The sequence below is a fragment of the Ceratotherium simum genome, chromosome 5, assembly GCF_057802395.1.
Source record: "Ceratotherium simum simum isolate JZ-2026a chromosome 5, ASM5780239v1, whole genome shotgun sequence".
NCBI classification, from domain to species: domain Eukaryota; kingdom Metazoa; phylum Chordata; class Mammalia; order Perissodactyla; family Rhinocerotidae; genus Ceratotherium; species Ceratotherium simum.
In genome coordinates this window covers 3,451,116-3,474,543 of record NC_141904.1, presented here as the reverse complement: position 1 = coordinate 3,474,543, position 23,428 = coordinate 3,451,116, and the positions used below count along the sequence as shown (strand labels likewise).

Below are 23,428 nucleotides of genomic sequence, written 5' to 3'. Positions count from 1 at the left end.
ATCGTAAAGCCCATAGCACAGAACCTGGCGCATCGAGGGGATCTCTTCAACCATTGCTTCCCTTTGGTCTGGGTCTCAAAGCGTCATTTAATCCTGTCCACTACTTTCCCAAGTGAACATGCACACAGAAATATTTTAAAAGATCAGTTTATTGCCAGACAACACTATACATTATAGAAAAGAATTGCACTAGGTTGTTTTCTGAGGGGAAAAAGTCAAAGTCAAAGTTTTTAAGTGCTAGAAATGAAAGGGAAAATGGTTCATGGACATAATGGTAATTAATGGTTAATTAAAGATTGAAAACTAGATCAAGTGTAGGACAAATGAGTTCATAGGTCTGTACACACTCTTGGTTAAAACAAGTCTCATTATTCCCAGGTCCAGAAAACAAAATCTTCAGTTATCGCCAATAAGAATCTGACTTGGTCAGTTTGTTAAGGCCATGGTTCTTTCAGAGCATTAGTGTTAGAACAGCGGATGTGAACTACTGCAGCATTGAGCAAGGAATGCTCTACATTGAAAGTTTTCATCTTACGGCATTCCTTTTTCTATGTAAGAATCCCCTTAGCGAAGTAGAAAGAGGTGGTCATCCAACTTCTAGACAGTAAACACATACACACACACACACCCACACACACACAAAGTCTAACTGATATGGATCACTGCAATAAATCAACGACAAATAGAGAAAATACACTCAGCCACGGTTGTACATTAACTGGGATAGAACTTGATGTATGAAAGAGTAAGTAATTATATATGAAACTGAGAAATTTCCCCAAATCTCCTTTAGTGCTCTTTATTTTCAAATAATTTTAGCTGGAAAATATTTTTTTCTCTAACTCACTGGCCCATCATCCTTTCCAAAACATGTGGCTCAATGAAACCATTGCTGTGAACCTTTACAATTTGCATGTTATTATTCAGCTCTTGTATTTATCTTCATAAAAAATTTCAAAACCTTCTCTAGAAATTCCTTCAGCCTCCCCCCACCCCGCAAGGGGGCGTGCTTACTTAAACATAATTCCCCAATAGGATATGAGCTCTTTGAAATCAGAAAATATGTCTTCATCTTTGCATCCCAGCACCTAGTCACATAGAAGGCAGCTGCATCGGTATTGGCTGCTGGAACAGGGTTTGGAAGGGTCATGAGAGGAAGTAGCTTGTTTAGAATAACCCATGTGGAAATGGAAAAGAAAGCTGATCATGGGCATCAAAGAATCACTGGGCAGTGTGTTAATTGATTACCTTTGGGACCACTCTTAGGTTTTTTCCCTAGGATTTCTATGTAAATAGTAGCCATACAAATTATCACTGTAGGCTGTCTATAAAGAAAACAATAGAATCACATCACTTAATTCTCATTAATACTTTGATTTTGTGTTGTTTTATTTGTACTCTTCTTAGGTATGATCTTCTGTCAAGATGGACAGTACACAGACTTGGTGTGCAGTCAAGTAATTTCAGGGTTGGTTATACTCTAGGCCAGATGCCCTATACACTAAAATCTTCTCTGTTTTCTTGAATAATTTAATATGCCCTGAATAAATCTGTCTCCCGGATGAGGCTGAGTGTGGAAAGAGAAGCTGATGTCAGTACCTGCCCAGTGCAGTTAGTGAGAAAAGACAGATACAAGTAGGAAAAGAGAGAAGCAGGTCCTGAAAGTTCCAGAAATTGTTCAACTAAAACTAAGCGGTGACACTACATGGCCGTAACTAGCTCCTGTGGACTTCCATGTCTCCTTAATTTGCAGAGCGTTGAGAATAAAGACCTAAGAGACAGAGGATCCAGGCTAACAGGACAGCTTTGGAAATATGGAATAACCTGACCTTGTGAAGGAAAGAAAGCCTCTCATCATGTTAGTTCTTACCTTCCACTGTTGATGTGAGGACTGAGCGAAACCAAGCATTTAACATGATGTGAGGATTAAGTCATACAATACTTTAAACTTGGCTTAAAATTTACTTGCTCCTTAAGAAAATTCTTATGGATTTTGAGCAACTGAATCCTTAGGTCACTTAACAATCCAAACTACCTGTATTTTGTGATGCCACCATTTCTAAAGAGAGTCTGCAGGTTTTGTGGGTCTTAACTACTTCTGTCTGGACGTGACACACATGAATTTCTATCAGATCCCTTTGTCCAGCGCTAGTCCCCTAACCTCACTTAACTGTAAGAGAAGGGATCTAACAAGTACAGGGCACATGGGTATTCAGTGAACACTGCTACATGGTTTCGTAGGACCTCAGCTAGTTACTTCATCTTCTTCATCTCCATTGCTTTCTGTAAGCTGAGTCTAATTCATGACTGGGACAAGGGCGGTTGAATGTGCACTCACGGAGGACTGTCCTGTCTTCACTCCATACTACTGGATGAGCTTGTACAATTTCTAAACTTTCCTCAGTCTCAGTTTCTCTCTCTCTTGTATGACAATAATCCTATTGAGGATTAAATAAGATTCAATTGGTTTAGTACACTGCCTAGAGTACAGAGTAAGCGCTCAAAAACACTTACTTATCTCCATGATCATTATATAATTTTAACATAATTAGTATCATTTAATGATAATTATAATTGCTGGATGACAATAAAAACAAGGTAAAATTCATGTGACCATATCCACCTTACTTTGTAAAAGCTCTCAATACTTTTAAAATATTTGTTTGTTTTCCTCCAGTCTGAGATTTGTTATTTGAAGCATATACTGGGTTTCTTGTATTTTGCTATGGCCTTTTTTTAAATAGTTAAAGTATTCTGCACCCAGTAATTGTGCAATAAATGTTTGTTTACTGACTGCCTAGCAGCACCATAAGGCTGTTTGACAGAACTGGCAGACTATAAATACTATTTGTTTTGCTGAGTTCTTTCTCTGTACTTGACGAAGTTTAATTATATCTGGATGGTCTATGAAATGACATACTGAGCAGTGGACTTTGTGTTCAAGAAGTTAGATGACGCTATGATTCATACTGGGTGTTGAATTTCAGTATCTTATGCTTTGAAAGTGTATTTGCTGTGTTGCCAAGTAGAAGGAGCAGAGGGAAACGTCATGGGAAGAAAGACTATTTTGCTTCTGATCGTGGGGGTCCTCGGGGCATATTATGTTTACACACCTCTCCCAGATAATGTTGAGGAGCCGTGGAAACTAGTGTTGATGAATGCACATGTGAAAATTATAACAAATTTGGTGAGTATAGAATTTTATTGACTCTGAATATTTAACAGTTTAATCAGAAGAAAGTAATTATCTGTTTTAATTATTTTTTAAAATTTCTACTATCTTGGAATCTTTGCTCTTAAAGTTTGCTTGCTGATCGTAAAACCTTTTTTGTACTTGAACTCTGCCGTAACGCAAACTCTTAAGAGAATGAATACGGAGGAAGTAGTCAGCAGTTTGGTTTTAAATATTAAAAGACAAAATGTGCTGACTGAGAAAAATTAAAAGTCTTATTGTGAGTTTTACGGCGTAAATGCTGCCAGACTGAAGCACTTTCAAGTGTGAACTTCAGAAATGGTGAAATTCTGCAGCACTGTGATTAGTTACAGACTTCTAGGCAGTAATCTGTATTCAGGCATGAAAATGCATTCTCACTGAAATAGCTGTAAACAGGTCACTGGTAAAAAGCCCAGGGCAACTGGTCACGCATGACTCCAGTCGTCCAAAGGGAGCTGGGGGGGTGACGGCAGCTGCTGGCTGCCTGCCCACCAGGTGTCCACGGCTGGCCCTCGGAGACCCGTGGTTCTTTTCCAGTGAAGCTGATTCAGTGAAACCATATGATATCTCCTTTAACCTTCTCTGTCGCAAACTGTCTTCCTGTAGCAAAAACATATATATGTACAATTCAGGGAGGGTTAGCCTGGATATTAAAGCACTTGGCTGGTTATGTCTTTCCTTGTGTATTGTTTTAGGTGTTTTGACACTCTCTTCTGGCATTTAATGTAGCTCTGAATAAGTGTGATAATGTCTTATCTTCCTTGTCTTATTAGTGATTTGACTATTTTTTAGTTATTTTATTGACACAGGTGTTGTTGAATTTGGTGGAATCTAGTTTTAAGTCTTAATTTTTAAAAGTTATTCTTCAAGTATATTTATAAGTATTTTTTCGTTCTTTTTTTGATTTCTCAGTATTGGGTGAATTATGTGTCTATATATTTATAGACACATATTTATACACACACATATAGTCCTCGTTCTGTCTTCTAAAAAACGGTCATTTTCTCTCTAGTACTTTTTAATCGTTTTCTACATTTTTCTTTCCTTTAGTTTGTTTTTCTTATTTCTATCACACAGAATACCTTGAGTTTCTTTTAATTTGGCATTTATCTCTGAGATTATTTTGTCTTTTTTCTTCTCTTCCTTTCCTGAATTCTACTGGAGAAGTTTTAGTCCCCTGTCCTTTGATCAGTCTCCTCCAGATATCTGCCTGTGTCTTCCGTGAAGATGTGTATTTCTGCTCTATGATGTTTCTTCTTATGTTATTTAAAAATTCAGTTTATAATATTGTGTAATATATTTCCTCCTCTTTGTAGGAACTTTTTTCTAGTTTGTTTTCTTCATGTATTGGAGACTTACTGTATTTTTATAGTACATAGTACCCTGCCTGAGTGTTATGTATACAACTTTTTTATATTTTTATTTGAATGAGGTGGCTTTCTTGGGCAAACTATTTCAAGAATGTCCTGGGGAATAGGGGTAGGGTTAAGACTTTTTTCTTTCAGTTTTTGTGCTCAAAGACTCCTATTGCTACGATTTATATCCGTATGTATATGTATACATGTTTCTATATCTCTATCTCTGTAAATTCTCACCTATTTTTTCTCTCCAGCCCTCCTGAATCCCCTGGTCCCCCGTTGACAGCTGTTAGCAGAGGATGCAGCCTTGCTCTCCCTGTGTTACCTCCACTAAAGAAGTTCTTTCTGAGCTCCGTTTCCTCTGGCCCTTCCTGGGTGATTTCCAGTCTCCTTGGCCGAGTCTCTCCAGGATGAGGCCCATCTGTTTCCCCCGCTCTTGGGAGACTTTGATCTTGGTGAGGCTCTTTCATTCTGGGAGTAGATGTTTCTTGTCTTTTTCTAGGATCTGCCACCTTTAGGGCCCTTCGCTCTCCTTTCTTGCCTTTCATACTGTCCTAACACCGAGGTTTTCTGTGCAATTCTGCTGGTTTCTGTTGCTTTGGTCCAGTACTGCACATAGTTTGTAGTTCGTGGGTTTTCTGTAACTCTTAGTTCTTGCTAGAAACAGAGTTTATTTTTGTTGTGGTTGTTGATTTGTTGTTTTCTTTCTTGCTCTGTGTGCTTTCCTGCAGCAGAAGTGTAGGTTTACCTTAAAGCCCTCATGTCTTTTTTTTAAGAAAAAATCTCATTTATTTGCTAAGTACATCAGCTTACCATATAAATGGCATCTTTTCAAAACCTTTATAAAGGCCATTACCTATGGATGAAGTAGACAAATTTTTTCCAATCCTCCACCCCTCCCCCCAAACGAAGCAAACCTTAACAACTTCTTGCTTGAATTTACTGCCATCTGATCTTACTCTGTGCTCTACCAATCAATTTGAGCATAAGATAAAGAATAGTAAGACAAACTTTTAATAACTCAGTGATGGAGATCAATGGGAGTCATGGAACGGAATCGACTGACAACTGGCCTGTGATGCAGTGTTATTGCCAAGGACATGAATATCAAATATAGATAACTACAATGCCGACTCTGATAGACTGCTCAGCAGTACCCCGGAAGGACCTTGAGGTTGCACCTAGGCTTGGTAAGAAAGAACACTGCAATCAAATAACACCATCAGACTTATCCTAGGTTCGGGATTATATGCATTTGTGAAAGTGTTTTCCACCCTTATACTGGATTGTAAGGTTTTCTTTAGTTGCACCAGGACAGTTTGAAGCTTCTACGTTTGAGACATCTCCTGAACATATGTCCACACCATAACATGATTGCTTTGGGATCAAATTAATCTGAGACATGAAACTAAATAATACAGAATAATAACTAGAAATCACATTTCAATATATGAATTAGAAAATTATAAACAGATTATTGTCAGTTTAACTCTTAAATTACGTTTCATAATGCTCACACTTTAAAAAAAATTATTGTTTTAAATAATTTCTCTGATGATGATATTTAATGATACATATATATCATTTATGTTGTTGTTGGCTAGTTAGAACATATTAAGCCTCTTGTTAATACTCTCATAAAGAAAGAATAGACAACTGTGTTCTGAAAACAGCTCCCCACAATGCAGCCTCAATGGTTCCCAGTATAATTTCAGCCATCTAGCCCAAGAAAGTTCCAGATAGAATGGTTTTCAAGAGCACCTTTGAAATTCCTGTCTTGCAGATCTTTGATCAAACTGTCTCTCCTTTCTCACTAAATCTAAACATTTTAAACTCTCATAATTTTTCAGACTTAACCGATTGACATCAATGGAGCATCCATCAGAAACTTCCTTCCTGTTGATCATTGAGAATCGATCCCCTCCTCCTCCTCCTACCTGAGCACCTTCTCAAGGTCTTTCTTCATTCTGCTTCTATTAGAGATTGTTTATGTGAATGTCCATTTTTACCAATGGTCCCTGAAGGTTGGGACCTATAAACAGGCACCTGGCATCAGTTGTACCTTCTAGAACTGTGCTCTGCAGGTAGTGAAGGTCCAGGACATTATGTTGAAGTCATATCACGCTCACTTGCATTGAAGAAACTTGTGTCCAAGGAACACCCTGGGTTGCCCTGAGTCCCTGTGGAGACATCATTGCTCCCAGAAGCCTCTCTGCTTTCTTTCCTCGGGGATCCCAGAGGATTACTGCTCCCAGCACTCTTAAAGGGGACTCTGCTCAGCAAATGTGCCAATCCAGTAAACACTCAGGTTAGATGTAATTTCAATGTAGCTTTTCCTTTAAATCCCAGGAAGGCTGCAGGAAGCACAGTTTATGTAAGAGAAAATGAGAATTCAGTTAGGAGTCTGTAAAAAATAGGAAACTTTCAAAATGAACAACAACAAAATGCGTAAAATGATAAATTTTTTAGTGGCTAAAATGTAGAGGTGTGTTTATTTTCATGACTATTTCTCTGATGCCAATTGTGTTTTGGTGAATCTGAAGTCCTTGTAGGTTACATAGACAGAGAATATGCACAAAGGAAGAAACTAGAGATACAGTTACTGCAACTGGGGGGAAAAGAAGGAGTATGAGAGCACAGGAAAATCCCAGGGCCTGGAGTACATCTGGGCACAGAGGGAACATAGACTTAGCAGGAGGTCTGTGTGTGTGTGTGTGTGTGTGTGTGTACTCATATGTACACTCCTATGTCAATACACTTATATATATGCTCATCTATATATATACAGCCACCATATATATATATATTTATATGTAAATATATTTATGCCTTTGTAATACATGCTTATGAACTAGAGATGAACATGAGGAAGTGTAGGAAAAAAGGGGAGCAGATGACCATGAAGGAGGAAGGCAGTTGCATTTTCATTGGGAAGTTGGATAATGTGTTACAAGTGCCTGAAAGCAAGCCAGGATCATATCTCAGAGGGTGCATAGTGATGAGGGGAAGAGGAAGAGGAATGGATCTGCTTCAAAATCCCCTGTTCCTAAGCTCCTGATGAGGATCCCACGACTTCCCTACCACACCCTCCATAACACACCCTTCATATCACACCCTCCATACCACACCCTCCATACCACAATCTCCATACAACACCCTCCATACCACACCCTCCATAGCACAACCTGCATACCATACCCTGCATACCACACCCTCCATACGACACCCTCCATACCACACCCTCCATACCACAACCTTCATACCACAACCTCCATGCTACACCCTCCATGCCACAACCGCGGTACCACAGCCCCAGATGCCCCAGACCCTTTGATAAGCACTGGATAGGCTCTGGGGCAGAGCACTTTGTAGTGCAGCCTGGACCTGAGGCAGAGCCTCACTTGTCTTTAGTTCCCACTCAAAGCCGGCAGGCTGAGGATCAGGCTTACTGGATAAATAATTGAGAGTATTTTGCTACCATAATGTGAAGTGGTCACCGAGCATTTTTCCTCTTTTTTAGTGGTGAGGGCACAAGATGGAGCAACTTTCTCTCACTTTGGAAAGCATATCGCAAAGCCCCAGACTTCTGAACACATAGAAACTTGACCAAAGTGGCAAGTCCCTGAATGTCCATGAGGTTTACCGTGTGGCGTTTGTGGCGCACGTATGGCGTTTTCTATTTCCTGATGACCAGATCCATAAGCTCGATGCCCAGTGTCGTGGACCAGTGTGATGTCCCGTGGCAGAGAGACAATCGAGGTCCTTGTGGACTAGACTATGCGGGAGCGGGAGACTCCGGTAGACTTGAAGCAGGACAGTGATGGTGCACTTCTTTCTCCGCTGCCTGGTGGGGAAGGAGACCACACTCGGATCGCGAGCTGCACCCTGGATGCAGGGGCTGTGTGCATTTGCTCCGTTACAGAGATCACATCTGGAAGAGCGGCTGCAGGCGGAGTTCCCACCTGATTGTGCTGAGGACAATTCCACTGTCTTTCTCAGACATTCAGCCGTCCTCTGCACAGGTGACGTAGTCAACACACCCTTTACAAAATAAAACAGAGTCGGACACGTTACCACTTTATTCGAGTGGTCAGGACAGGTTTTAATCAGTAATGTGCTATTGCAACAGGGAAGAAGGTCCAGCATGAACTGAAGAACCTCGATTTGTCCAGAGGTGACTGGACGTTGTAAAGGGAGAATGGGAGTGGGGAAGAGAGCGAGAGAGCGCTCAGCAGAGTCAGGAGGTGGAAAATGACCAGGGTTGGTCAGTGTACATGCAGTTAGGCCAGCTGGGTCTGCTGGCTGGCAGTTATGGAGGTTAGGATTCTATTGTCCCCCAGACTGGGAGACAGAGGCCCTGTTCTTCCTAATGATTGCTTCCCAAAGGAATGGCTTTCAGGTCCCTGGGAAAGACACTCCTGAGTGGTGGGAGATGCACACATCTCAGAGGGACAGAGGAAGGACTCACTATTGTAAGCCCTTCTCCTAAAGGCTCTGAGAAAGGATGGTCAGGGGCTCATCTGTCAGGTTGGCTGGAACAAACAGTTCATGCTGGGGCAGCATTGAGCTTCTCCGGCAGGCACTTTAAGGGGGTTTAGGCTCATCCTAGGGATGTGATGTTGGGCTTGACCTTGTTAGAATCTATGTTAGTGTTTGCTTAAGTTTTCTAGTGTGGGGAGAAGGGGTTTGACGAAACCACTTGTGCTGAGTCTGTAATTTTTATGGGCCAGGTTGAGGCCTAGTTGGGAAGGGGACTCCGAGGAGCCTGGCTAGTGTTTGGTCAAGGAGAGAATCTTTGTCACCTCTAGACTTGTGACAGAAATCATCACGTCTGATTTTTCACATCTTTGATTGTGGCAGTGACCTTTGAGATTCCCTTCGATATATTATTGCTCGTCTCTTACAATTTCGGGAGAGAGGAACAACATGGTCCTGAAGTCCATACTGTCTCTCACTTGATGGAACAAGGAGCCAGTGGAAGGACACTGTCAGTCACCAAGTATGTCTGTTTCAACTACAGATTGAGAGAAATTGGGGGAATAAACAGACCGTTGATTTTCAGACCCACTGGACCTGTTTTAGCGTGGAATAAGTCTGACACACCATTCCATACTCTATATCCTTAAGCCCCCACTCCATTTCTGGCTGTGGTCGCTTTGGAGTCCTCAAGAATTAATACCATTTCAGAACCAGCACCCAATATTCCCTTCCCAAAGTCTGGGTGTTCCCCTTTTCCCAGTACAAAGTCATCAAGCCAAAGGTCTTGGTTATCTTTGGGAATGCTAGGAGGCTGACTTATAGTGCATATTTGTAACAGTGTTGCATGGGCCTCTCTCAGTGCACCCTGACTTTCCTTGATTCAATGGGTCTGGGTCTGTGAAGTGGCTTAGCTCTGGAAATTGGGTGAGAAGACATGATAATGCAGATAAGTCAGACTTCAGCCCATTGCCCAACCACGTCAGTCTTCCAGACAACGTGATCACCTAGTTGCTGTTATAGATCTCTGAGATTATGATTCAACCCTGCTGCTCTTTTCAGTAACTACATAAACCTTGTATTTGGTTTTTAATCACTACTACTTGCCCTACAACACTTTGGAGATCTGATCATCCCCACTGAAATCAGAAGGTCCATGTCAATGTCAGAATCATCCACTGTCATTGCTGGAGAACAGATGACTCTCATTACAGGTATATTTACTAAGACATTAGGTTTCCACTCACGAATATATTTCTTAGTGTCTTAGTATAGAGTATCCTCTGGACTTCCCTGAAATACATAGTGTCAGGATGGGTTATGGGTTATAATAATAAGTTAGGTCAAATGTTACTATTCTCCTAGGTTTTAGATTTTTTCATCTACAATGCTAGGGAAATTTGGCCTCTCATCTTCCTTAAATGCATCTACTGCTGTGGCTGGTTGCTGTTGCTTCTTCCGGGGGAGGCTTAGTAGGATTTGAGAGTTTAGGGTGTTCTGAATCTATGTAAGTGTTTCTATCCTGCACACAGAATAGCACTTAGTTGTAAAAGTTAGACGAAGCTGTAACTTTCGTTATCTGGTTGGTCTGTGTCTTCACCCTGCATTGTAATTCCACAATCTGCAAGGTCAAACTTTGGTTCTATTATCAGATGGAGATGTAAGAGACAAGAGATTTCTTCTCGGGAAGGTGTAGAGATATCTGCCATGCTGAGTGTGGTTGAGCTGAAACGCTGAAGCCCTGCGGAGGTGATTTTTCTTTCAGTTACCTTTCAAGTGCAGTCGATGCTTGAACTCATCATCTTCATCATAACGTTTTATTGCAGCAGCCACTTGGTCTCCAAACTCTCTCTTAATAGAGCGATTACAGACGTTAAATCTAATAACTGTTTTGCTCTACATTTCACGCATTAATGGGTCCTATTTTACACTGGCAATGAGGCCATGACTGTCTTTAAATCTAACCAGGGCAGTTATCTAATTCCAGCACGTGTCTTACATGTTCTCCTTTCTGAGAACTCCTTCTAGACTTTATTCTCTATCAATCATGGCTTTGTTAGAACATGGACACTGCTATAAGTATCTCGGTAGAAATAGATTAAGAATATGGAATTTGAGATGTACAACCTTTAGAGTGCAGGGGGGAAGGGAAGCCACCGATAATCCCAGCTGCCTGCATCACTGAAGGGTGATTCTCAGAGGACAACCAGAGGCATGGGAAGCCACGCTTGTCAGTGTCCATATGAATGCCCACAGTGGCCCAGAGAAAATAACGGCTTTTCTTCATCTGTGCCCTCTCAGTCTTGAAAGAGTGCCTCTGTGTGACATAGTTTCATCTGGCAAGGAGTTCTGGGAAATGTGTTTCCCTGACTTGCCTTTCAGGAACAAGGCGGGGATGCTTCAGTGTTGAAAATGGACAATTTTGCTTATTCCTTTTGTACTTCTTTTGTCCTCATATATTGGGGCAGAGATTGACCCAGCTATTTAATTGATCACCTAGCACCATAGTCCATGTGTTTCCAACTTAAGATAGGAGAACAAGGAATATAATTCTTGGAATCCCAACGTTATAGGCCCGTCATGATTTGGGTCACACTCACGGCTTGAGGTCCCTTTTCTTTCATGCATCCCTGTGTGGACCAGACTTCACAGCCTCACTAAACCACCTGCATTTCTCTGATGTAGAAGGAGCGTCTGTGTGTCTGTTCCTTTGGCCTAGAGTGAGATTTCCTCCTTTGGGCAAACTCTACACCCCTTTCAGCACTCAAAGCAGAGGTCACCTATTGTTTGAAAACTCCTCCCCTGGTCTCATGTCTAGGCAACTGGTTTATCTCCCTGTTGACCTTTGCCAGAGTTCTTTGTACATGTCTGTGAGACGTGCAGTTGTGCTGTTTTATAACTGCTTATATATTCATTTCTCCCACTTGACTCTGAGCCTATTAAGAGTAGAGAACTTACCTTGTTTATCGTTGTACTCAAAGTAGGAAGCATAGAATCTGCCAAGTTGCAATACTTCAACAATTCTTAATTGTTTTTTACCCACGGCAACTATTGTGGTAAAGATTCTGAATCTCCAGTATTTTTAACTGTGTCATTCAGATGCACCTGTGACAATATGACACAGGACCGTTGAGCACATATATGCATACTTCTATGTTCATAAACAATGTTGGCATTTGATATTTGTAACCTGGTGTTTTTTTTCTCTTTCTCTCTCTCCTTTTAGGCTCTGTTTGCTGAACTATTGGGAATCGACCATTTTTTGAACATTTTAACACTCTTTATGGGCTTGCAAGAAGTCCCACCCACATCTGATGAAAATGTCACTGTGATGGATACAACTTTCAACAATGTTCCTGTCCGTGTATATGTACCAAAACGAAAGTCAGAGACACTAAGAAGGGGCTTATTTTATATTCATGGTGGTGGTGGGTTCTCGGGGAGTGCTGGTACGTTCCCCTTGTCGAAAATTTTAGTTTATCATATAGCAAATATTTTATTAAGATATTGACTTCAACATATCAAGAAGACATGTCTGTTAAGCATTATCATAGAAAAGAGAACAGTTTAGCTGTCAGAAATCTATTTGTTTGGAGGTATGTTAGTTTAAAGGAATTATTTTAAATCTTTTTCTGAAAGGGAATAATCAATTCGAAAGCTGTAGCAAATCTCAGATAAGAAGAAAAAGTGTTTCATGAACTTAGAAATTTATAATTAAACTTGATAACTGCAGAAATGATGGAATGGTGTAATGGAAACCAAAATGAAACGAGTTGAATAGTGGATGAGAAATGAGGAAATGGAGATGGTGCCTCCAGTCTTTCCATAAGCTTAGATGTGACGGAAATGAGAAAGAAGGTGTTAGATGGAAAAGAAGCACAGGGTTGAGTAAGGGTATCTTATTTTTATTATACATGAAATATATATACTTTCAATTTATTTTATGTACTTTCTATAAATATATCTAATATATAACATTTTATTCTATACGTAATTTTACTTTATATAATATAAAATTATATTTTATTGATGTATAAATACATAGTTTATATTGTGTGTTTTGTATTCATATGTGGGCAGTCTATGACCATGTTTGTAGCTGAAGGTAAAGATGGCATGAATAGCGGCACATTGGAGAAATGTGGGGGTGGGGCTGGAGGGTGGGATGAGGTTTGCCTGACCTAGAGGATCTGAGAGGGAATTGGGCTCAGTGCAGAGGGGAACTGTTGGCAACACAGAGGACGAGGAGCCTAACTTGCTCTGTGAGAGGAGGAAAAGAGGTGTCAATGGGCACTGGTGCAGGTTGGAAATGGACATTGGGGCAGTAAAGGCTGTGATCCTGTCCATCATTTTCCTGTGTCCATCACGGGCACACAGCCATCAGCTGGCAATGAAGTGATGTTTTTAAGACCAAACCTCACTATGTCATGATTCAGTTAGTTTCCTGGGTCCCCACTGCCCAATGCACTTCTTTAGAAGTCTCTCTGTCAGAGTATTCCTGATGATGGGCCTGTGCTTACAAGGTAAAGGAACTAGCTATGAGCAAGCACTGGGACAAAATAGGATTTACGTGATGCTTTCTATTTAAATATTAAAGAAAACACAAAATTTTGTGCTCTAATCCAAAATATAAGCATGACTTTTTATAGGATAAGCATTTTATAATATGAGCATGATTTTTAAATTGTTAAATAAAAGTTGAAAACTTAGCATGTATCTGACACTAAGACATGAATACACCAATTCAAATAGTGTGTGTTTGACACGAATACACTAATCCTTAAGATATTAATTAATTCTTAAAATTTTATTGATTGTAAGTATTATAATTAGTAATAATAATAAAATAAAATAAATACATTAATTCTTACAATATTTAAAGATATTCAGCACCCGACTTTGGCACATCACTATGTAATCTCCACTCCCCTTTCAGGGCCCACATGATACAACTTTGTGACAGCCTCGTATCCTGATACTTCTCCCTTAGCACTTGATGATTTCTCCCACCTCTTGGTACTGGCAAATGTTATATTATCTTCTTAAAATTTTCTTATATGCAAAACGGAGCACTTACCAAAGCCCAATAGCTAACATGTGGGACCCATCCCCACGCCATACGCATGGCCAATAAACACCCAAATATACATTCCTTCTTGTCTGCCCAGAAAATATGAAGATAGAAATCATGTCTCAGCTGTATCTATTTACTTTTTACCTTCTTTATATTCCCCTGCCAGTTTTGATGAAGTCTAATACTATTTCCAAGCAGTACTTTCTATACTCCTCCAATAAAGCAATTAATATTTTGCATTATTGCTTTTTGTTTATATGCCTGCCCCTCCCTGCCCCCCCCTGTTTCCAGTAGACTGTGGCTTCCTGAAAGTCAGGGGGTTCATTTTCACGTGTTTGTTTTCTGAATGCCTAACCCCTGCTGAAAGAAGGGAGAGGAGATTAATCTTGAAGAGAATGAAGTTGACTTCAATTATCCAGTGTGAAAATGTGCAAAAGGACAAAAGAGCAGACAATGTGCATTAAAAGATCACTGAGTGAAGAATTCCTGTTCTATAGTGATGATGCAATATTAGACATATTTTTCCCAGAACATTTCAGTGAGGAACAAGGTGTAGTAGTAGGCTTTCTGCTGAAGGAAACACCCATCAATTCATTTGTCAGTCTCCGATTTTATTTTCTTTTATTTCAGCTTTACTTACCTACGACTTTCTGTCAAGACGGACAGTTGATCGACTTGATGCTGTTGTCATTTCAACCAAGTAAGAGCGCTGTGGGTTTGCTTGGGTTTTGGCCAGCTGCCTTGTATAGTAAGATGCTCTCAGCAGTCTTGGTCACTCCTTGCTTATGCCAGGAGTGTTTCAAACGAAATGGAGAGGGTGAGAATAGAGAAAGTGAGCTTGAGCATGAGCAGAAAAGAGTCAGAGGGAAAAAAGTTGTATAGTTAGGTCAAGCAATGATCAAAAACAGGAAGTCAAGACATCACTAGAATAAAATTAATCTATTGCATCTATGGACAAATGAGCTCCGTGGGATTTCTAGCCTCCTCTCAATTACAGAGTGAATAAGAGGGAGGGCTTTGGAGCCAGGGAACCTGGGTCAAAGCCTGCTGTTAGAATTAATTAAGTGACTTTGTGCCAGTTACATATCATTTTAGCTCAGGTTTCTCATATGTAAACTGGGAGTCATATAATATGTTTTATATCATAGGGTTGTTTAGAGGATTAGGTGATAAAATATGTTTAAAGCAATTAGTATAGTATATTTCGTGGTATAATCCATCATTAAAAGGAATTCGGCACCAAATAACATATGGGAATTCAGGCAAAATTTAATCTCAAAAAGCGTTCTATATCTCAAATCAATAAATAATAGGAAATAAACCCAACGGGAATGAACAGAAAAATGAAGAAACTATAAAGAAACAGACCAGCAACTGCATGCCAACTTGATCATTGAATTAAGTTGGAATAGAACAATTCCTAAGATTTGTTTGCTATTTGTTGTTTACTAATAAAGTACAATAATTATGAAGAAAATAATTTTCTTGGAGAAGTTTATTTAGGGGAAATTATTACCTGTTTCTTTTTCTTAAGCCACAATAAAGTTTTACATTCAAGCCTTTACTTGTGTAAAAATGACATTTGTAATAACTTTCATGTCCCCCATTATCATAAAGATGGATTCATAATGACCCAAAATAACAGGTTTGCTAAAGAAATATTTTACTTTTGATTTTAGCTTAGAGATGCACACACATACACATTTTTTATTAAACATAATTGACTTAAAGAACATTGTTATTCTGCCCACAGCTACAGACTAGCACCTAAATATCACTTTCCGGATCAATTTGAAGATGTATATAATGCATTAAGGTGGTTCTTACGCCAAGATGTTCTTGACAAGTATGGTGTAGACCCTGAAAGAGTTGGTATTTCTGGAGACAGTGCTGGAGGGAATTTAGCTGCAGCAGTGACTCAACAGGTATGTTGCTTGGATTTGTTTCATTTTCTTAAAATATCCTATACTTAAATATATTTATTTCAAGCAATAAAATATAAATGCCAGTATGTTTTTATATTAATACATACAAGATTAGCGATACATAGAGACCAATATTAGAGAACATTTATATACCTAGTGCTTCTATTCCTACCTCCTGCCAGATTTTTTAAAAATAAAATGATAACATCCCCTTTCTAGGTCATTGGTTTAAACAAATCTGTATTACGTTGATTAGGATGTGTAGAAATGATAGAATTTTAAAGAAATACATGGTATTTAATTCCATAAAGTGAAGGATGTGGTTACTGGAGAGGAAGAAGGATGTGCCATCAATTCAGAGCATATGATGGACTCCTTGATCCTTAGACATATTTATTATATTTTACATGTCTGTCTTATACAATTATGTACTTGATTTAACGTATATTATTATACTTAACTATAAAGGACAGTTTTTAAAAATGTATCTGCAGGTTCAAAGATTTTAGCTACCAGTAAAGTTGAATTTATTGGTCAGATAGAAAATATTTTTGTATTTCTTCTTAGCTCAATCTAAAATCAGCCACTTGTTAGATACCTATTTAATTATTACCAGACCTCTTCTAATGTAAATAGTGTTCTCCACACTAGATATTGAGCTAAATGGAATGTGGTAATCTTACCTAAGACAAAACACTGAACTGACTATTTCAATTCAGAAATCATTTTTACATAAAACTATCTAGTAATGAACTTCTAAATATTTTATTTTACTAACTAGCTCTAATTACTAACTGTGCTTTAAAAGCAATAAAATAAACATTGCTGCCATTTGCTTTTCCTGTTGTGTGTGTGTGGGGTGTGTGTGTGTGTAAAATGTTGTCATATTTATACTAAGGGAAAGAATGTCAGAGTGCTGTGCTTTCTTCAACTCTATATAAAATTTTCAGAAATGGACTTCAGTTTAGCCATTGCACTTTACTCTCAGAAGCATCAGAGTGCACATGGATTCAATAATTACTATTTATGACATACGTCAGTGGTTCTCAAACATTTGCATGCATAAGAATCACCAGAAAGACCTGTTAAAACACAAATACCTGGTTCCTCCCGCCTGTTCAGTGAGTCTGGGCTAGGGGTTAAGAATTTGTTTTTGTTTTTTATTTTTTGGTGAGGAAGAGTGGCCCTGAGCTAACATCTGTGCTCATCTTCCTCTATTTTGTATGTGGGTTGCTGCCAGAGCATGGCTTGATGAGTGTTATAGGTCCATGCCTGGTATCCAAACCCACAAACCTGGGCCTCCAAAGTGGAGAGCACTGAACTTAACCACTACGCCTCCAGGCTGGCCCCAAGAATTTGCATTTTTAGCAAATTCTTGGGTGATGTAGATGCTAGTGGTCCAGGGACCACACTTTGAGAAGCTAATCTATGAGACACAATGGGCTGTTCCATTTCTCAGAACCAAGTAAGTGAGCATTAAAACATCTGCTAACTGTAATGCTCAACATTACTGGACACCAGCTATTTTTGTCATGTACCCTATTAATAGGAAAATTTTAGTACACCCCCAATATATACATATTAATTTGTAGATAGATTTGTCTTAATGCACTAGTGTAATTTGAATATTTAAAACACATAAACATTAAAATGAATGAGACTTTTTACCCAGGATTCATCTGTTTAATGTCAGAGCCAAATTAGAATTCCTAGTTACATGATCTTTCCCTTAAGTGTGAATGCTTGTTGGTATAATAATATATGTCCATAAATTTTTTATTTAAAAAGAATCAGTTTCCTCTGATTGCCATTCTAGGTTGTAAGAGTAGATCACAGATTAGATGGTCTCTCTCCCCACCCATGAGGAAAGTAGTACAAATCATTTTGTTTACATTCACGGTATTCAAGTATAGACACCTAGTCTTAGATGTAATATTGAAAATTAGAAAGTTTTTTGAGATATATTTCTCAATGTGTCTGATTATCTTTTTGAGATTTTGAATTTATCTCATATCAACCTATTGTTTTTAAATGAAAAAATATATTTTTAAATGAAAATTATTTGAGCAACTTACTTTAAATTGTTTTCAGCTCATCGATGACCCAGATGTCAAGATCAAACTCAAGACGCAGTCTTTAATTTATCCCGCGCTTCAGACCCTTGATATGGATTTACCATCATATCAGGAAAACTCACATTTTCCAGTGCTGTCCAAATCACTCATCGCTAGGCTCTGGAGTGAAATGTTTACCACGGACAGATCTCTTGAAGAAGCCATGCTCGTCAATCAACATGTACCAGTGGAATCAAGCCATCTGTTCAAATATGTTAATTGGAGTTCCTTGCTTCCTGAGAAGTTTAAGAGAGGGTACTTTTATAACAGTCCAACTCTTGGTAGTTCTGAGCTGGCTAAGAAATATCCAGGGTTTCTAGATGTGAGGGCAGCCCCCTTGTTGGCTGATGATGACAAGTTGCGTAGTTTACCTTTGACCTACGTCATCACCTGTCAATATGACGTGTTAAGAGATGATGGAATCATGTACGTCACCCGACTTCGGAACGCTGGAGTCAGGGTGACCCATAATCACATTGAGGATGGATTGCATGGAGCACTTTCCTATCATGGATTTAAAATTGCATATAGAACTGAAAATCAGTATATGAACTGGCTAAGGGAAAATTTATAGTAAAAACTCGAGCAGTGGTTCATAAAAATGTACAAGCCTCAGAATAGGAAACCAATTATTGAGAATCAAAGGGTTGTTTCAGTGGATGTTTATCATCTGTGACCTTTCTGAGGTCCTCACAGCCATCGTGTTATTTTTTCAACTCAGCGGATTCTTCTCCATTTATTCCTGATTCTAAGTGTTGTTGACTCACTTCTGTACCTTAGAAAATATCAACATTCCTACATATTTTTTTCTTGCTACTGTTACTCATTTTTATGGCTTTAAATTACAGTGTGAGTGTTTGATTGCCTAGTAACATTACTGTTGAGAAGACAGTTTTAAACAAACACATCTGGCTTGTGAAACACCTCAGTATAATTTGCCTCAATATAATGCCACGTGTCTATCATTATAAAATTCACTTCTTAATGCAAACCTATTCCTGTGCTAGGAAACCAAATTAATGCCAATGATCTCTTAGGCACTTTAAGGTAAAGCAGCTCTATTCTTGTGACCAATTAGTGACACTGAGGTGGGAGGCAGGACCTGCACATGTAGCCGTGCTGAGTGAAGCTCAGAACATGGAAGAAACAATAGAACCAAATTGAAAAATTTGGATCTCTGAAAGTTCTTATGTCCATATGGGCATAGAAGAGGGAAAAACTAAGACTAAATTGGTGTGTTCTTGGACTGTCTTAGACAGTTTGGGCTGCTATAACAGAATACCAGAGTGGTGGCTTACAAATGATAGAAATTTATTTCTCCCTTTCTGGAGGCTCAGGGTGTGAGCCTGGTCGAGTTCTGGTGAGAGCCCTCTTCTGGGTTGCAGACTGCCAACTTTTCACTGTACCCTCACACGGCAGAAGGCAGGAAGGGGAAGCAAGCTCTCTCCTGACTCTTAGAAGGGCTCTCATCCCATTCATATGGGCCCTACCTTCATGACCTCCTCTAATCCTAATTACCTCCCAACCGCCCCTCCTCCTAATACCATCACATGGTAGGGTAGGGTTTCAACATATGAAACCTGGGGGGAAACAAACATTCAGTCTATAATATAGACCATGGAGAATAAACTGTGGTGACCACATGGAATGTAATGTTTGGACAATTCTGGGGAAGCACTGAGGAAGGCAGCTCAGGGCTTCTCACAACCACCAGAAATGAAGGCTATTATCAGACAGAAAGAGGTGTAGGTTGGCGCATGGGAGAATCACAAGCTTTCATTTATACTTTTATCAAGAAAAACAATAGCATTCCTGGAAGTCCCACCCAATATATTTCTCATTTTACGTCTCATTTTACAGAATTGTATTTCACGTGTATTTCATGTGGACACCCTTAACTGTCAAGGTTGCTTGAGGAATCATATTTTTTAACCTGTGCACATCATCCTCAGCAAAATCAGTATTCTTTCAAGTCAAATCATAAGTGAGAAATGGATATGCAACTGGCAGATAGGCCACGAATCCTACAGGAATAAATGGTTTAAATTACTTGTGGAAAATATACATAGGAATGTTTTTGGTCATATATTACATGAGATCGGTGTATCAATGAATCATACCTGTGCTTCTCAAAGGAGCATCATGTGGTTAGTTGTCTACTGTAAAATTTGTGTAGTCAGTTAGTTGGAGAGGACTTTCCTTTTTTTCTTTTTTACTTGTATCTCTATGTCCCACGCCTTTACCTCCTTCAAATCACCTACCCGTAAATCAAAACAATGTATGTTTACTTCTAGGTGTGGACATAGTCTTAATTTGGTATAGGAAGATACACTTAAATATGGACACAAGTTATGAAACAAGATACCTTATTAAAGCTACATACATAATAACGATGAAATGAATTGATATTAACTGGACCGTATTTTCCGAGAATTCCTGCCTGAAGATACAGTAGAGGGCAGGAGCAATAACTAACTAAGCAAGAACAATGAAAGAATTCTCTGTTCTTTATCTACAGGTTAAATTTCTGGTACAAAAGTCCATCCAGATCCCTAATTTTGGTTTTTACAAAGTAAAACAAGATGAATAATTACAGGTGTCCCTACCTTACCAAGTGGCTTCTTGGATCCTAAGTCACAGGAACTGGCCATTACTAATTGCCCTTTGCCCTCTCTGCATCAGTCATCCCTCCCAGTCACCTTCCTCTCCCACGCTCTAATCTGTGTAAGGCATTCCCTGTCCCTGATTCTGTCCCTCCCTCAGCCCCTTCCCAATCCTATAATCTTGCCGCTGTGCTCTCTGGAGCTCGTGGATCCTCATGAGCAACATTCCCAAGCTTCATCTGTGCCTTCCATCAACTTCTGTTGGAATGCAGAACTTAACAGAGGACTGAGCTTCCTCTAGTTTTCCTCACACATTAACCTACCGTAGGAGCTGAACGTGTGCTAAGTGTCTTCCTTGCTCATTGCTGCCGCAGACTATTCTCTCTCCCATCAGCTTCCTGTATCCTGGTGGCCGAATGTATCACCAGTTACCCTTTCATTATCTAGTCATCTGCTGATCTCTGAGTACTGGTTCTCATGTCTCAAAGACTTCACCTTTAAGCTCACTGTCACTATCTCCACTATTATAATTGGGGATCAAAGTCTGTATAGATGATACAACCAGAGACATGGACTTTAAGTTGTCTGACTTGCACAGCCCCCTAAGGATCTTGTCCTCCATTCTGAATAAACCATCTGCCTTTATGATCTTCCTTAGACCTCATTACTAACAAAAACTCCACCCGATACTCTCAGTATCAAATAGGCTACCTGTCATCTGCTGTCTTTTTAGGTCACTCCCACAAATACTCCGATTTGCCACAATACATGAATTAAACCAGCATTTCACAATTGCTCAATCTGCTCTTGTTTTTTATTTTCTTTGTTACTCAGATCAAGTTGTACAATCAGTCATTATGATCCCTTCCTTGCACACACCCCCAGCTCCCATCTGTCTCTCCTTCTCAGTCACATTTTCTGCATCCATCTTTGTTCCCTGATCTCTTCTCAGGGAAGTGCCTCTGGTCTTGGGACTCATGTGTCTTTTTTGGTAATATCGTTTGGTCTCATGGCTTTCAATGATTTGTAAGCTGAGACTCAACTCACATCTCCAGCCTGGACCTTCTTAACTCCTGGTTAGTATCTATCCATCTGTGCACTTGACAACTCCAGTTGGATTTAAATAAAAACCTCAAAATTAAATTTCTGATCTTCTCTCAAATAACTGCCAATCTTCATCTTTCTCACTTCTGTAAATGGGAACTCCATATTTCCAGTTATTGAAGCTAAAAACAAACACAAATCAAAACAAATGAACAAACAAACCTCACTATCTTCGGTTCCTTTCTTTCTGTCGCAGAAGTTATTGAATCCTCTCACCAAAATATACCCTGCATTGGACCTATTTTATTCTCACTTCCACTGCTAACACCATGATCTAATCCACTCTCAATTTTCCCTGAGAATAGTCTGATAGGATTCTAACTGATCTCTCCCCTTTCACCTTGTATGTTTAGAGTCAATTTACAACCTGTCAAGCAGAATGATCTTTTAAAAATGAAAGTCAGATCATGTTACTTCTCTGTTCAAGGTCCCCCAAGGGCTTCTCACTCAGTAAGACTGAAAGCACTAACTACTAACGACTCTAACTCCTCTGGCCTCTCTATTCATCAAACACCCCTAGGATGCTCCAACTGCATCATGAAGGCTTTGCTGTCTGTGTGTCTTCAATGCTTCTCCCTCAGATACCCACACGGCTCACTCTCTTACCTCCATGAATGTGGCTTTGTAAACTCCACAGCAACCACCAAAGGAATGAGATATCGCTAATAACCCTAATATGAAGGCAGAAGAGAATCACAGAAATACTCAGTTCAACATAAAGCTGGAAAAGATGAAAATGGTACAAAGAACACAGGGGATAAATAGAAATCAAATAGCAAAATGTAAGCCAAACATGATCAATGATTACATAAAATGTAAACAGCCTCAACATCAAAGGAAAAGTGAAAGATTGTCAAATTGGATTAAAATGAAAGATCCAACTATCTGCAATCTAAAAAAAATCCCCTTTACATTAAAAAAGTATATAGATTAAAAGTAAAAAGATTGAGTAGGACATACTATATATCTTCTGTTTATGAGAAATCTGGAGTGGCTCTATTAATATCAGATAAAGTAGATTTCAGAACAAGGATAAAGAGGGGTATTTCAAAGATAAAGCGGTCAATTCATCAAGAAGACAAAACCATCTTAAACGTGTATATACCCAGTAGTAGAAATTCAAAGTGGAAGAAGCAAAAAGTGATGAAATTGAAGGGAGAAATAACAAATCCATAGCTACAACTGAAGATTCCCATAGTCTTCTCTCAGTAATTGATAGAAGAAGTAGGGAGTGTTGACACAAGTAATCAATAACCAATCTATAGATAAGACAAATATTTGATGAGCTAAGGTGAGGACTAGCCCAGAATCGCTCCCTTCCCCAAGGAAGAAAGCACTCCAGGGAAGTGTAGTTTACAGCATGGTTATAAACCATTTCAGAGCAAAGAAAATACATCAAGCATGACAGAAATACAATTTTTTTCCTTCAAAGACACAAGGAAATGCTTTGCTGAAGTTTAGCACATACACAGCAGGTCAACTTGTCCTCGGTTCTCTGGGAAGAAAAGCTTATCATCAAAGAAGCACTGGTATCAGCATCAGAGAAAGGGAGTCATTACA

At 39.2% G+C, this 23,428-nt stretch overlaps 1 protein-coding gene across 1 annotated transcript; it reads left to right on the top strand.

Annotated features, from left to right (window-relative positions):
* The first annotated feature begins 3,049 nt into the window (after positions 1 to 3,049).
* Positions 3,050 to 18,738, top strand: LOC101405810 (arylacetamide deacetylase-like). The gene is made up of 5 exons (XM_004419239.2): positions 3,050 to 3,187; positions 12,275 to 12,497; positions 14,753 to 14,822; positions 15,876 to 16,047; positions 18,139 to 18,738. The coding sequence occupies exons 1-5, from the start codon at positions 3,050 to 3,052 to the stop codon at positions 18,733 to 18,735; spliced, it is 1,200 nt and encodes a 399-aa protein (XP_004419296.1). The 3' UTR covers positions 18,736 to 18,738.
* Positions 18,739 to 23,428: the final 4,690 nt, after the last annotated feature.

What these genes read in the sequence shown, in the direction of transcription:
- LOC101405810 (XM_004419239.2), top strand. Translation starts at nt 3,050, where the DNA reads ATGGGAAGAAAGACTATTTTGCTTCTGATCGTGGGGGTCCTCGGGGCA. An exon ending in TGAAAATTATAACAAATTTG is followed by an intron (nt 3,188 to 12,274) that starts GTGAGTATAGAA and finishes CTCTCCTTTTAG; the next exon opens with GCTCTGTTTGCTGAACTATT. An exon ending in CTGCAGCAGTGACTCAACAG is followed by an intron (nt 16,048 to 18,138) that starts GTATGTTGCTTG and finishes AATTGTTTTCAG; the next exon opens with CTCATCGATGACCCAGATGT.